Here is a 16508-nt window from a genome sequence, read left to right as displayed (position 1 = left end):
CCGATCTTGTTTAATATTCTCTTTTTCCTCTTTCTATTCTTTTCTTTGATTTTTGACATGGGTCTCTTTGATTCTTAATTTCAATCTGGTTTCTAAAAGTGAATCTCTTAAAGTAAGGTTCTTGTTTAAGAACGAAAATGAAAATCTTCTTAATAGTTTGTTCTCTTAAATCTTGGATATGATTTAGTTATTTCTCCTTTTCTTTTGATACGGAAGAATTCTTAATCGTATCATGTTAGACTTGTTTTCATATTGTTTCTTATCAGTGATGTGGGCATCTTTCTTTACCCCTTGCCTCTAGCAATTTCTATTGTTTCTGATCTCGGTGGCTGCTTAGTCCTTCTAATCCTTTTTATGCTTTTGCTTGATGCATTTATAGTTTCAAGTTTTCTCCTTTAGTTGGGTCATTGTCTTTATTCTCTTTTCCTTTTCTTGATTGATGGATGGTTGCTGGTGTTATATGTTGGGTTAAATCCTCTACCTTTGGCTTTATTTCTTCCCTCTTAGAGTTGCTCTTGCTGTCTCCCTCTATTTTGCAACTATTTTGAAATGGGTTAAACCTTTTTTGGACCTAACTCTTCTTTTTTTCCTTTCTATCTTGCTTTATGTGAATGTATGTAACCTTGTCTCATAATAGTTTCTGCTTTTTTAAGTTTTTACTTGTTTTTTTTTGTGGTCTGTTATGCTTGAGAAATAATGGTCAAGATGAAGAAATATCCTCAGTTTCCTACCCTAGCTCCGTTGATCTGACCAAGCCCCCGGGTAAGTCCGTCCAAAGTATCCTTGGCATCTCTCATCTTGTTTAGTTTGTTTTTGTTTTTAAATTCCCCTAACTTTCTCTGCACTTTAAGCTTGTTTTGGAACCTATAGTTGATAACTCTTGTTCCCAAGGTCTAAAGTCTCCTAGCAAGAAAAAGCGACACGACATAATCGCAGTTTGGTTTGGCTATACATGGGCCCTTTTTTTTCTCTCTTATATTTTGAATTTTTCTTCTTTTCATTTGTTAATCTCTATACCTCTGTTGTATTATTATGATGCATGTTATTAAGGTTCACTAACTTCTTTAATTACTCAGTATCCTTTAATAACACTAGCTAATCTAACTAGAATATTATTAGTTGATTCTAGTTTGTTTGTTTTCCTTTTATTTACGCGAGGTTTTCTACACTTCTCACCTAGACCAGTTGAGACTGGACAGTAAACTAGGCTTTTTAAGATGCACACTTCATGTACAGTTTTTCTTTTAATTTCTTTTAGTTATAGAAATTTTGATTCAGTTACTTCAAAAATGTATTGTGTCTGTGTAAGGTTGGTGTGTAATTTAATCTATTTATGTGTTTTTTCTTGGAATAGGAAATTGAGTGCTCCTGTGAAACAACATGATGCTGAAATCAATACTGGCTATGTTCTATATGGCTGCATTTTTTCAAAAATGCAACTCTCATCAACAAAATCTTCGATTGTGGAAAAGGCTATACCGTCATCCTCAATCATTAAGAATAGATCTCTTTCATGTACAGGCCGTCGTGACACTTTTATCAGACTTGTTCGTGATAGAAGGGCTCAGGAAACCTTTTTGATAGTTCTATCGCGAGCGAAGACGCTCAATCTTCACAACTTGCTTGTGAAATCATACTTATTGTCAGTATTAGAAGACTACTCATTGGGTACCGATTGAGAACGAATGCTTCCTAGGTTATTGAAGAATTACAAATGTTTTGGTTATCTTTGCAATTTTAGTTTTAGAATGTTCTTTAGGACTCATCGCGTTGTGCTCTTTTCCTTCGCCAAGGTTTTATTCCTTTGGTTATGGGTTTTCCTTGTCAAGGTTTTTAACGCGGCAACATATGCGTGTCCAACACCTTTGAGTGGTTTTATCATTTACCTTCTATTGTCTACCACTTAGTTTTCTTGTAATACTTTTTTTCGGTCAGCCATAATAGATGGCTATAATATTGTTGTAACCACGGCCGCTAACGCCACAAGTCAGCTTGTTGAATGAAATACCTAATTTACAAAAAAAAAAAAAAGGAAAAAAAAAAAAAGGTCCAGGAAAAGCTGTGGAAAAATCCACCGAAAAAAATCGCCGGCTCACACCCGCAATTTTTCCCATTCCAACAACACCAATCCATTACCCTGAGCCAATTCGCTTGCTTATCGCCTCAATCTTCCCACCTTGAGAATTAGAAAAAAAAAAAAAAAACACATTGAAGATGCATGAAGTGTCAACGCGTCCTTATATTCAGGCAATTCTTGTTAGTCTGTTACCAACACATTTTGCTTGTTTTAGCAAAATGACATCACCATTTCTTAATCTCCTGACACACGTTTTCCTCCAAACTTAATTTATATCTAAGATTCCTACAACTTTCTTCGATTTTCTTATATACGATGGTTATGCTGTTAATCATGAAGTTCTACTCTCTGGTAAGCAGTAGTGCAAGTCTAGCCCTATATGGAAGCCTTTTTTTACAAACCCTTTTCTCTTTTACCAAACTCCATATCTTAACATCTGCAATTTTCGTTCTAATCCTCACTAAACTACTATACAAGTACTTATCGAGAAGGAATCAAGTTTATCTCATAGACTTCGCTTGTTACCAGCCACCGTCTTATTTACGTGCATCTGTTGCTTCCAACGTTGAACACATTGCACAAAATGAAACCATGGATGACAAAAGCAGGGAATTCGCATCGAAATTATTTCTCCGGTCATGTGTAGGAAGCAGTTCTTGTTTTCCTAGTGTGTTGCACTACATTGTCCCTGAACCGACCTTACAAGCTTCTCGTGAAGAGGTGGAAGACATTCTTTTTACTTTAGTCGAAGATCTGTTCCGTAAAACCAACATTAGGAACCCAAAAGACATTGACATCCTCATTGTGAATTGTAGTTTGTTTTGCCCAACCCCTTCCATTTCCTCCATGATCATTAATAAATTCCAGTTTCGAAGCAATATCAGTGGTTATAACCTCTCTGGAATGGGTTGCAGTGCCGGGCTTGTCTCTGTTAGTTTAGCCAAAGACCTTCTGAAAGTCCATAAAAACTCGTTAGCTCTCATTCTGTCGTTGGAATCTATATCTAATAATTCATATTTGGGGAAAAACAGATCAATGCTTTTGACAAACAGTCTATTCCGAATGGGAGGGGCTGCAGTTCTCTTATCCAACAGGCACCAAGATCGAAAATTCGCAAAGTATTCACTCCAGCATATCATCCGGACGACAATGGCCTATGACGATCAGTCGTACCAGTCGGTATTTCAAGAACCAGATGAAGATGGAGTCATTGGTGTCTCATTGGCGAGGGAAATCACAAGCGTAGCAGGAAAAGCGTTGACAACTAACATCACTAGATTGGGTCCTCTTGTGTTACCTTATTCTGAACAACTCAAATTCGGGTTAGCATACATATGGCATAAAATTTGGCCTCCAGCAAAACGGAACAAAAAAATCTATGTGCCTAAATTTAAAAAGGCTTTTAAACATTTTTGTATACATGCTGGAGGACGAGCAGTGATTGATGTTGTCCAGAAGAGCCTTTGCTTAACGAAGGAAGACAGTGAAGCATCGAGGATGACATTGTTTAGATATGGAAATACTTCGTCTTCATCAGTATGGTACGGGCTGTGTTATATTGAAGCTAAAGGAAGGATGAAGACAGGAGATAGCGTTTGGCAAATTGCATTTGGCAGCGGATTTAAATGTAACAGTGCTGTATGGAAATGTATCTCAGAGATTAATCCAACTGTTGGAAGTGCGTGGTCTGATCGAATTCATAAGTACCCTGTGGAGGTGCCTGAAGTATTCGACTGTTAGGACCCATTTTTAATTGAATATAGATTTTGGTTTCCTTGGTTCTATTTTCATAAGCATTTAAGATTTTCTTTTCCTATTTTCTGTTTTCTTTTTTTCTCTGGAATGACCAACCAAATGATACAAAACAAAGTTACATCCGAGCATAAGAGGAGCTCAGCTGGGAGCAATTTCATAAACCTCCACAACTATAACATGTAAGCTTCTCTAGGGTGAGGAAGGTCTGGAAATAATCAATTGAACTCCAAGTCTGCAACTACTAGTCAATAGACTCCATGCCTGGCAAACAAGCCGCAAAACAGCATGTGTGAGTGTGACGACCATATTTTTTTTTCCTGGCTCAGTCAACATGTGTGGACTAGAATGATTTGTCTTTCTTACCAAAAAAAACAATTTTCCTTTGTCTTTGTATGAACTGGGGTAAAGGAATGTGCAAGTCCCGTAGCTCAGTTGGTTAGAGCGTTGGTCTTAGTTAGGAGCGCGAAGGTCACGGGTTCGAGTCCCGCCGGGACTAGGATTATTTCCCTTTCTTGTTTAGCTTTTAGTTTTTTTTGTTTTTCACCTCTTGTTTAGCTTCTTAGATCCGAGGTATTCAGTGTGGTAGGCATTTGCCATTTTTAGGCAATTAGGACCCTTTTTTTTTACCAACATTCATGAAATCTCCATGAGTCTTATATTCAGGTATTTCTTGTTAGTTTGTTAGCCACACATTATGACCCCCATGAATTCTAGCTCAACACATTATGCAGACACTTATATATCCATGCCTATGCATTTGCTATTCGTGAACCTAAATTTCACTACAATGATGATGTTTCTCAAAATGATGTCGATGTTCATCGTGGAACTCTTCTATCTACTGAGAACTTGTACTGCTGAAGCTGTTGATGAAAACCTTGTACAAACCTTTTTTTCCTTTTCCAAATTCCATATCTTAATAGCTACAATGTTTGTTCTAATCCTTACTAAACAGTTCTACAATTTATCGACATCGAATAAAGTTTATCTCATAGACTTCTCTTGTTACCAGCCGCCCACTTGGTTACGTGCACCTGTCTGTTCCAACCTTGAACACTACGAACAAGGTAAATATTTCAACAAGGAAACCATGGATTTCGTGACGAAACTACTTCTCCGGTCAGGTATAGGAAGCAATACGCATTTCCCTAGAGTGATGAGCAGCATTCCCCCGGAACCATGCCTCGAAGATTCTTTGCAAGAGGTTAAGGACATCGTTTTTACATCGGTTGAAGATCTATTCCATAAAACCAACATTACAAACCCAAAAATCATCGATATTCTTATAGTGAATTGTAGTATGTTTAGTCCTACTCCTTCGATTTCCTCTATGATCATCAACAAGTTTCAACTGCGAAGTAATATCAGTAGTTATACCCTCTCTGGAATGGGCTGCAGCGCCGGCCTTGTCTCTATTAGTTTAGCCAAAGACCTTCTGAAAGTCCATAAGAACTCATTAGTTCTCATCCTGTCGTTTGAAATTCTTACAAATAGTGGGTATTTTGGTAGAAAGAAGTCAATGCTTTTGTCCAACACGCTGTTTCGAATGGGAGGGGCTGCTATACTCCTATCAAACAAGAGGCAAGACCGAAAAATTGCGAAGTATTCGCTCCAGCATATCATCCGGACAACCATGTCCTATGACGATCAATCATACCGTGCGGTGTATCTAGAACCAGATGAAGATGGACTTGTTGGTGTCTCATTGGCGAAGGACATCACAAAGGTGGCAGTAAAAGCATTAACGACCAACATTACTAAGCTGGGTCCTCGTGTGTTACCTTATTCAGAGCAACTCAGATATGGCTTAACATACGCAAGGCATAAAATTTCCCCCCCAGCGAAAACTGATGGTAGTATTCCTGTGCCTAATTTTAAGAAGGCTTTCGAACATTTTTGTATACATGCTGGAGGAAGAGCAGTGATCAATGTTGTTCAGAAGAGCCTTAGCTTGACTGACGAAGACACTGAAGCGTCGAGGATGACCTTGTATAGATATGGAAACACTTCAGCATCATCAGTATGGTATGAGCTTGGTTACATAGAAGCTAAAGGGAGGATGAAGGTAGGAGATAGGGTTTGGCAAATAGCGTTTGGTAGTGGATTTAAATGCAACAGCGCCGTATGGAAATGCACGTCAAAGAATGATGCAACGGTTAAAAATGCGTGGTCTGATCGAATTGGTAGGTATCCTGTAGAGGTGCCTGAAGTATTCGATTATTAAGAACAATTGATTTGGTTATTATGTATCACTTAATGAGTACCCAATTGCCTAATATTACGAAAATACATGGATTTCAAATTCTGGTTCTTTTTCAAACAATTCCCACTCATATCAGACAGGTCCAGAATAGATATTGGCCACTAAATGTATCATGTGAAATCTCTCAAACCCCATCCAGCATATGGTCCTTTTTTTTCTAGGACCTAACAAGCCAATAGGTCAAGGAAAGGATCATTTCCAATTCTCATAATGAAACTGACAACAATGGTGAGATAAAAGTTAAAACCTTCTAATTTTATGGATGCAGAGCCTAATAAGCACCACAATCAAAATTTGTTTTTGATATGTATGAAATCATTAATTACAGAACATTCGTCAACACCATTCATCCTGGAACTGATCTTCTCCTTGATAAAGTAAACAAAGCTCCCAAGGACTATTACAAAACTGAATCTACAGATAACCTACAGTATTGAAACACCGGAAATACCTATAGAAATACAAAAATAAGACACTTCCCTGTCAACCAATTTGCTTTTTATTAGCTGGACTTGGGAGATGACTGCAGACTCGACCTGCCGTCCAGTCTTCTTCCTGTTCCTGGAAAGGCTCCTTGTGTACGAATGTGGCCCTGACTTCTCCTTTTGCTGAAAATAACAGCATATAGCTAATATAAGTGGCGTTTAGTGTAAGGAACGACAACGATCTCGGTAAATGATTCTAGACAATAACAAAAACATAAGTGCAAAGTAGGAGACTCGACCTAACAAACAGAAGTCCTGCTGTGAGTACCATCCCTCCTACCGCCCATGAAACTCTTTCATTAATTGGCATCTGTCTAACCCACTGCTGAAAGTCTTGGAATGATCCTAGTTTCTGACCTCTCCTAGGCACGCCAGGTCTTGAAGTCTTCCATGAATCAGCAGGTCTTGAAGTCTTCCATGAATCAGCAATTGAATCTAGACTAGCCTTCCCACCATAACAAGATGGTTCAATCCCAGCACCATAGTTGTCTTCCGAAGATTTAATAGCAAAACCAGCAAATTTGCAGAGTTCTGTCCCATTAGAAGCCCATTCAGATACTCTGCCACAAACAAAGTCGTTTAAGCCACATGGCGACAGTACCTGACATCACAAACTACAGTTAATAAAAAGAACTAATTATCAAATTTCAAAGCATCGGTTTAAGTTCTATAAGGCTTACTATGATGAGGATCCATAGTCTAATGGGATAATCTATCTGTATAACCTAAGTTAAGGCCGATACTGACAACCTATCTGATGTCTGGACTTCGGATTAGTTTCATTTGACTAACTCTAAAATGCAGGCACAGACGCACAGCAGTTACGGGAATGTAGTTTAGTGGTGGTTACTACATACGAACTAGGTAAGGTTTAGGATTTGAGGTATCCAATTTGGAACTAAAAAGCACCATCGCTTTTCCAAATGTAGAACACAAATCTTCTTCATTATACATCTAGTAATAAATGTAGTGATAAAGAATATCCTCACCTGGGTCTTTACATCTTCAGAGAAGTACGCACCAGCGCAAGCTTCAAAGATCCTATCGCAAAAAGAAGCACATATAAGAGGGGGTCCTGGCTGAACACCAACACGTGGATCACAGATAGAACACTCCAACAGCTCTCACAGCTGTAAGCACTCCTGGCTGGCTTCTCCAGCAGAAGCCAACCTTCTAATAGTTAGCAAAGCTGGATGTGTCTGGGCTACATCACAGCAAGTTCTTTTACGAAAAACCCTGCAAAGAGTTAAATCCTTGGGTCCCTTGGTAACTTTACTGGGAGGTTTGCCTTCAGAAGAGAATGGAGCAAAGCGACCACCCTGGGAGATGCACACTCCATTACGTTTGCCTGCAATACAACAAAATCAGCAAAAATCCCCACGTAAAACTAACCTTGTTTCTAAAAACACATGCGTAATGCAATAAGTATCGAAGTAATAGCAGCTTATGCCATGAAATGTACATAGTCTTTCTCCAGGATTAAACAGTTTTTCTATGAAGACTAGCTTAAATTCGAAATCCGAAGTAAAGCTCCAGAAATGACACATGTAAACATCGAACATGGAATCTTTGATTTAGCTATTTTGCTAAATGAATTATTAGAACCAACTTTATTAACAAAACTCCCAGAAGATTTTTATATCAATCAACACAAAAGTCTCACATGGGCTCCTGACTACCAACTATCTAGTAACACAACAACCTCATTTTCTGTAGTTTATATGCATTCAAATCTTACCCATTGTGTGTATTATACATGAACATACATTCATTTACTAAAACAGCAAAGACTGGTCGCGGCTGCATCTCATTTTCATAATATCCCATTATACCCACAACATCATTAACAAATTCAAAATTAGGGCTCTAGCTAATACCTATAAAGTTAAAATATTCATAGATAAAATCATACAGTAGATGTGATTTGAGCTTACAAATTAGGTATATCTTCCCTAATCAAATCAAACTGACAAAGAGCCATACTATTTAGGGTTTGTTGAATTCTATAACAAGGATCATCCCCTTAATAGGTAAGTGGACTTACCAGCTGCAGAGAAAATGATTAGGTTAAAGAAGAGCAACAACAATGGAGTCCTCCCCGTACTCATCATTTCATATCTGTGTCGATCGCTTTGGTTCTTGATCTTCCTCTTCTTCTCTATTCTTCTTGAAATCTAGAACACGACCTGATTTAGGTCACTGAGACTGACTCACTATAGACTCCTTCAACCGTTGATATGTTCCCACGTGTATAGAAATATTGGCTCACACCGGGGGTAGTGAGGCCAAACAAGTCTCGGACAAATTAGGGCTGTCGATGCGTCTAATTCCTTCCAGGTACCACCAGACCGGAACCAGACTGGTCTATCAAAGTCGGGTTTGGGTCTCAATGATACCATGTCCGCATCATAAATGGATGGGCCCGGAATTGGAACTGGTAAAACTTTTGGCCCATCGTCACTGAAATCCAAAGGTTTGAGTCAAACCTTACAGAGAAGGTCAAGGTTATAAGTCAAACCTTGTTGACGAACTGAGTGAAAGTGGTCAATCCTGTTTGACCCCGAATCGTACTTAAAATACCATTTAACCCTTTAAGTCGTTAACTTAACCAGAGGTTCAACAGGTATAGTAAATAACCAGACCCATAAATCATAACCGAGCATTTCTAACTCTTTTCTTCCTCTTTTATACTTCAATCTCCTTCTGTTCTCTCAAGTTCTCCCTTCTTTCCTTTAGTCTTCTCCGGTGGTGAAAAAAAGTAACAGAAGGATCGAGCCTGATGGAGGGGAATCCGCCAGGTAATCTAAAATCACTATTCTTCTTTCACTTATTTTTAGGTTGCTATGAAGCTTGTGTATTGTCTTCTCAATGACTCCATGTCCGGATCATAAATGGATAGGCCCGGAACTGGTAAAAAAATTGGGTATTTACCGGCATCTGAAAAATAAATTAATAAGGAATAAGTATATGTTCAAAAGTGGGAGTGGCTGGGGCTTCTTCAGATTCCGAAACAAATTCAAACGTAATAAAATCAAAAAAGTTAGCTAACAATTGACAATCATCTAAATAGAGTTGCTAAACCAATTAGTTTTGTTATTTTTATATAATAGATAAGATTGAACGTTCTTCGTGCTGCCCCTAGCATATGATGGGAACTTCCTCGTTTGTCAACCAATTTAATGCTTCAAATACGATTATCTAACAGTATGATTAGAATCCTTATCATAACAATATGTTAGAATCTTTATCATAAAAAGCATCACGAAGATCAAACAGGCAATCTTTATGAAGATTCTCATTAAAAAGATAATAGTAAGTCACGACAATATTCGGGCTAGAGTGGTTGTTGTTGTCGTTGTCATTCATATAACTGAAAGAATCATTCAGTAAGATTAACTGCCATTCTAGAAGTCGTTAAATTATTAAGTTGTTTGCACTGAAAAATGTGAAAACATCTGTCATTCTAAATACACCAAGCAGTGGTGAAAATGGAGCATAGTTGATCCATGTTTTGACTCCTCGTAGGCCAATTTTATACAAATCCTGGATAATGGAAGCTGAATTTACATCCTGCAAGACTGCATAACCGAAAGGACTAGCAGCCCAGATATCTCTAAAAAAAATACAATGAAGAGCTTAGTGTTTTATTGACTCATGGATGTTGGAATCACACATGCTGCAAAGGATATTTTGATTGGGTAAAAATTTAGAAAACTCGACCTTTGTAGGAACTGTGATTTCATAACAATTCCACATGAAAGTTAAATTTTAGGAAGGAATGGGGAGTTCCAGATAGGATTTCCAGAGATGTTAGGGTTTGGCAACTCATCAGCAAGAAGTTCATAAGCATATTTAACAGAGAAGATTCCAAATTTGCTAAAAAGCTAAATAATTATATCCTCTCCTGAAATTGATTTTCCAAATTTTGAAGACTTGTTGCCTATTTGAAGTAAAATAAAGCTTATACTAATCTTGGGTCCAAATTTTAGCATCTTGGTTGATGAAGCTAGCATCAGTGAGATTAGGATTACGATAGGAGTTTCGTATCGGAAGATTAACGTTAGTAATCCAGTTGTATATGAATGCAGTAGTGTTATACCCGTTTCAGATCTCCCAAAAGGAATTTTGAGAGATGATTTCAAAATCTTTACAGATACTAGTCCAAACCCGGTTAGTATTATTGATTTTCTTGTGATAAAGAGGATGACAATCTCTGAAATATTTACATTCCAAGATTTTCACCTAGAGATCTCTGGGAGAGTAAATCATTCTCCGAGCGGTTTTTGATAGCATTATAAGGTTAACCTTGCTCATTCTATAACCAAGACCACTTTCATTTTGTGGGAACAAACATTTTCCATTTTTTTCAAATAAACACCACCTTGAGATTTATTACCCGACCAAAATCCTTTTGAGCATTTTCCATTTGGTTAATGGTGTTATCCGGCAATAGAAAAGAATTCATATAGCAGGTAGGGGAAGATCTGAGAACATCTTTGACCAAGACAGATCTTCCAGACTGTGACAAATACTTACCTTTCCCGTTTGTTACTTTTTTTTATCAAAATAGTCATTAAGTTTAGCAAAAGTATCATTTTTAGATCTCTTGAAAAACAGGAAAATGCCTAGATATTTATTATCTAGTTCCACCTTTTCCATGTTCATTGATCTAATAAGATTGACGTAATGATTTAATTATTATATTTTAAAATCGTTATTCTTTTATTAATATCATAATTGAATACCAAATTCAGATAAGAAAAATGGAAAATGATTAAACATCTAAAACTAAAACTAGGAAAATCCTTTATATTTTGACCAAATGTACCAAGAAAAGGGTAATTATTCGGGTACCCGGCGAGTAATATTATTAAGACCCGAAGGATTATTAGTTCCAACTGGTTCTACCCACTGGGTATCAAATTTGCTGACGGGTCCAATTGTAAGACCGCAAATCGGACATGAACCAACCGGGTCCGATTTGGTTTCGTGTAATCGGGAATCCTTTGACAATCATGTACGCCCATACTCTGAAGCACCTCAAATGCGAAAGGTCAAAATCCTAAAAGTTTCGTCACTTAGGCTCTAAAGATTTTCTCTGCTAAGAAATCTTCCTCAGTGGTAAGGTTTTAATTATCTAGAATAGTTCGTCTCACGAATAGGTATCAAAGGGAAAAAAATCATATTTAAACCTTTTCAAAGACCTTGGTTCAAGTGTTTTGGTTTACTTTACTTTACACAAATAAAATATTATATTAATTCATTTGATCAAACTCATATATCTATCAACAATAAGATGCCAGTCTTTTGAAGATTCTAAACTTTCTAAAAAACTTTGTCAGCTTTTCAGCAGGTATAATATTTTATTTTCATATAAAATGCATGTCATTTATTAAAGTATCTGATACAGAATGGTTGTTCTGACTCTTACTGTTAGAATTTGTTGATATCCATATAGTCAGAACAAAATTGTACTTTTCCATTCTTTTTTATATCCAGTCTGGATATTGGACTTCTTTTATGAACCTGGCCTCTTGTTAGCATTTTATCTATTTTCAATTGGATTTCACTTATATCCATGTATGATCTACCGCCGATTGTTGGCACATTGGGTGAGGACTTTGAGATTTCGAGTCTGATTCAATAGGAGTTGTTGATTCCTATATTCGACGAAGACCTGTCTTCTGTACAAAAGTTGAATGAAGACCAGTCTAGGGACTACGATACAATCATGGGAACAATTGAGAGAAGTAAAGTATTCTTCATAGATGGTCCGGGAGTACTGGGAAAACATATCTCTATCGTGCTATTCTGGCATGTGTCAGGAAAAATGGTAGTATTGCGTTAGCAACAGCCATGTCGGGAATTGGTGCTACTATGCTACCTGGTGGGAGGACAGCACACTCAAAGTTTCAGATTCCGTTGACACCGACATCAACTTCAACGTGTTGTACGAAGAAGCAAACTAAAGAAGATAAACTTTTGAGGCATGCTACCGTCCTTATGTGGGATGAAGCTACAATGGCGCATCGCTACTCTTTGGAAGCATTTGATCGGAGGATGAGAGATATCACAGGGATTGCTGAACCATTTGGTGGAAAGATTTTAATCATGGGAGGTGATTTCCGCTAGGTACTACCAGTTATTCCAAGGAGTACAAGGGGACATACAGTCGATGCATGTCTTAGCAGGTACATTGCATTTTTTGTTTCTTTTAAGATAAAAAAAAATTGTTTTATATTGATATGCGATACTTAATGTTTCTTAAACTCTGGTACTTTATTAACTTTTAAGAGGATAATTCGAAATGACATTGAGTTACATTACATTCTTAACAGGTCACGTTTGTGGGAAAATGTACATGTTTTGCATCTGAAGAAGAATATGTGTGCAGCCGATGATGCATCTTATTCTGAGTTTTTGGTTCGTGTTAGTGATGGGGATGAACCTTGCGTTGCTAATGAGATGATAAAGGTTCCGGAAGAGATGGTAATTCCATGGGTTAGTAATGCTTCTTTGTCTCAGCTTATAGATGTGACATTTCTAAACTTGGTGGAAAATGCCAGAGATACAGACTACATGGTCAATAGGGCATTGATCACACCATTGAACGAGTACGTCGAGAAGCTTAATGACCGAGTACTTAGCATCTTTCCTGGAAAAGAGGTTCTATTCTACTCATTTGATTCTGTGGACGACGATACTCACGGTCTTTACCAACAAGAATACTTGAAAAACATTGCCCCTAGGGGTTTTCCATCATACATTTTGAAGTTGAAGATCGGTACGCCTGTTGATGCAAAAAATGGTTTATGTAATGGTACCAGGTTAATAATCAAAGAGTTCTTCCCAAACTGTATTGATGCTGTAATTATTAGTGGGAATTACATAGGCACACGAGTTTTTATTCACAAGATGCCACTGGAGCCACCTGAGAATCTGAAGCTCCCATACAAGTTTAAACATAAACAGTTTCCGATCTGTTTGTGTTTCGCCTTTACAATCAACAAGGCGCAGGGGAAAACGATCGAAAACACAGGTATTTTTTTTCCTGAGCATGTGTTCATCCACAGTCAACTGTATGTTGCTCTCTCGAGAGGAGTATCAAGTAGCAACACGAAAGTATTATTGTAACACCCCGTGTTTTTAGCATGACACATGCTGAAAGATGCGCCATGTCATGAGATGAAGCTTCATCTCAAGTTTCTGTCGCGTTAAGAGGAATGTTGGCCTAGATCCAATGTTGCATCATGATGATGCATTAGGCCAGTTGGGTAGGTGGCCTTGAGCGTTGCAGCGCAATCATTGCGCCTTATGAGGACGATTGGGCCAATATTGCACAATCATTGTGCATTAGGCCATAGAGGGTTGGCCGAGTGAATATTGCACCATCATTGTGCAATAGCAAGAACGAGTATTACGCAATCATTACACGCAATCATTGTGCGCAATCATTGTCCATGAATAGTGAAGCAAGCACCTCAAAACTGAGTGAATGATTTTTGCTCCCATTTTCTAAGTTGTAGAAATTGCAAGTTAACATATATAGGGAGGGGTAGTCGGTTGAAGGTGCATATGCGAACTATGTGACAAGTAAGCTTCATAGCTTAGACAAAAGAGTATAAATGATGCGTAAGCCTCATTTATAGCTGTGTTTCCTTGCGAAGAGGGCATTTGATGCTTAGGCATCACTACGCCATGTCGCAGACCCGATAATGCGCAACCTTTGTGCATGTTGACGGAACGGCCTATACGGACTATACCATTACCATTTTTGCTAGGCCACAGCCTTGCAAATGATTTTGCTTAAGTTTCTGTCCCTTCGTGGATGAACTATGGTATGTGCTTGATCCCTTTAGAGTGGGGAAGGGTACATAGGCAGCCGCAATGAGTTGCAGCATTGCCGGTCCAGCACTTTGTCGCTCATATCATCTAATTGCGAGATGATTACGACATATTGGCCTCTCATATCATCTGGATCGGTATTGCGATGCAAGATATGATTGTGTCCATAATTGATGAGGCGAGTTGAATTCCATTCACTAGATGCTCATACCTCCTATCAAGTTGATGCAGATGAGCAAGCAACAACCAATCTGGAGGCTAAAAACCCGATTGTCGTAATTTATCTCAAGACGGGTCTAAATTGATTGGAAACATACCAATGATCAAGACGTGATCCTTTGCATCACGGTCTTGGGATTTTATCCAAATTTCATTGTTTAGGGCCTCAAAAGGACGTTTTTCCTGTTTTAAGAAAGTTTTTGTTTTCTTAATAAACCCTTTGCGGATCAAAGGTGAGTTGTAACGATGTGTAAGCTAATTTATTTGCATCATGCTCCACGAGCATGCTTGCAAGGGCAAATGAACGTGCATTTTCCTAGCTTTAAAGCCCAGACTGTAGCATCATCATGGCGTATCGGGGAGGTTATGGCCTGCGCGCCGAGACGCGCTAGGCATAATTTTTCGGTCCGTCACAATTAGTGACTAAAGGCACCATTGCAAATAAGAAGGGAACATACACGAAAAATGTTGTGTATAAAGAAGTCTTCTGGTCTTAGAAAAATACGAGTTACGATTACACATTCTTGATGTAAAAGGACATTTATGATTGTAAAATTATTATTAAATGAAAAATTCAAGTTTTATTGTGATTAATTTTGCATATTAACATGAAATGAGTTTTCACCACTTGGCATTGACCGTTGACCGAGTGTTGACTTTGACCGTTGATACTGCACGAAGACAACAAATTACGAAACTGATGTACCGGCAGGCGCATCGCGCATGCGTGCTATAGTAGTACCTATAAAGTTAAAACATTCATAGATAAAATCATACATTAGATGTGATTTGAGCTTACAAATTAGGTATATCTTCCCTAATCAAATCAAACTAACAAAGAGTCATGATATTTAGGGTTTGTTGCATTCTATCACAAGGATCGTGCCTTTAATAGGTAAGTGGACTTACCATCTGCAGAGAAAATGATTAGGTTAAAGAAGAGAAACAATGGAGTCCTCCCCGTACTCATTATTTCATATCTGTGTCGATCGCTTTGGTTCTTGATCTTCCTCTTCTTATCTATTCTTCTTGAAATCTATAACACGACCTGATTTAAGTCAGTAAGACTGACTCACTATAGACTCCTTCAACCGTTGATATGTTCCCACGTGTATAGAAATATTGGCTCCCACCGTGGGTAGTGAGGCCAAACAAGTATCAGACAAATTAGGGACATCGATGCGTCTAATTCCTTCCGAGTACCACCAGACCGGAACCAGACTGGTCTATCAAAGTCGGGTTTAGGTCTCAATGACTCCATGTCCGGATCATAAATGAATGGTCCTGGAATTGGAACTGGTAAAAATTTTGGCCCATCGTCACTGAAATCCAAAGGTTTGAGTCAAACCTTAAAGAAGGACAAGGTATAAGTCAAACCTTCGAGTTTGGTCCTACTTCCAATTTGTGTCAAGAAATATTCGGCTTTATCGCATATCCTCTACGCTTTATGCAAACATTCCCACCTTGTTTAGCAGATGTTAGCATAACACGTTGTCTCTTTCCTTTCCCAACATGGTTCGTTCAGTAATAACTTTAATTGATCATGCGTACATATGTAAATTGTTTTGTTTGATCAGGAATATTAGTAGAGTTGGTGGCATGGCTTTGCACTCAATGATTGCTATCTGGTTATGTCCTCAACTCCACCGTAAGCGATTTCCTATATCATTTCGTTGATTTTTAGCTGTCACTTCTTCTCTTGCACATGTGTTTGTGTGTGGTGCACTTATAAACAAAACATATAGGCGTAAATGTGCTAGTTACGATATATTGCAATATGTTTTTCTCCTTTTATCTATACTGCCCATCCGGCGTAAAACCTGCAAGGTTAAATATAACGTTGATGGTACAAATTTCGTATGTT

At 38.0% G+C, this 16508-nt stretch overlaps 3 protein-coding genes and 1 pseudogene across 3 annotated transcripts; 3 read left to right on the top strand and 1 right to left on the bottom strand.

Annotated features, from left to right (window-relative positions):
- Nucleotides 1-2399: 2399 nt before the first annotated feature.
- On the top strand, nt 2400-3817 carry LOC113315080 (3-ketoacyl-CoA synthase 7-like). The gene has a single exon (XM_026563394.1). It carries the CDS (start codon nt 2411-2413, stop codon nt 3815-3817), a length of 1407 nt encoding a protein of 468 aa, XP_026419179.1. The 5' UTR covers nt 2400-2410.
- A 793-nt stretch (nt 3818-4610) lies between these two features.
- Nucleotides 4611-6148, top strand: LOC113319662 (3-ketoacyl-CoA synthase 7-like). The gene has a single exon (XM_026567907.1). The coding sequence runs from the start codon at nt 4620-4622 to the stop codon at nt 6054-6056; it is 1437 nt and encodes a 478-aa protein (XP_026423692.1). The 5' UTR covers nt 4611-4619; the 3' UTR covers nt 6057-6148.
- Nucleotides 6149-6324: 176 nt separating this feature from the next.
- On the bottom strand, nt 6325-8407 carry LOC113315779 (annotated as a pseudogene).
- Nucleotides 8408-12436: 4029 nt separating this feature from the next.
- On the top strand, nt 12437-13714 carry LOC113315778. Its single transcript, XM_026564035.1, has 3 exons — nt 12437-12698; nt 12800-12854; nt 12919-13714. Exons 1-3 carry the CDS (start codon nt 12437-12439, stop codon nt 13712-13714), a joined length of 1113 nt encoding a protein of 370 aa, XP_026419820.1.
- The last annotated feature ends 2794 nt before the right edge of the window (nt 13715-16508 follow it).

This window comes from Papaver somniferum, chromosome 10 (assembly GCF_003573695.1).
Source record: "Papaver somniferum cultivar HN1 chromosome 10, ASM357369v1, whole genome shotgun sequence".
Taxonomy (NCBI): Eukaryota; Viridiplantae; Streptophyta; class Magnoliopsida; order Ranunculales; family Papaveraceae; genus Papaver; species Papaver somniferum.
Note: the sequence above shows the minus strand (reverse complement) of the source record. Positions and strands in the feature narration are given on the sequence as shown.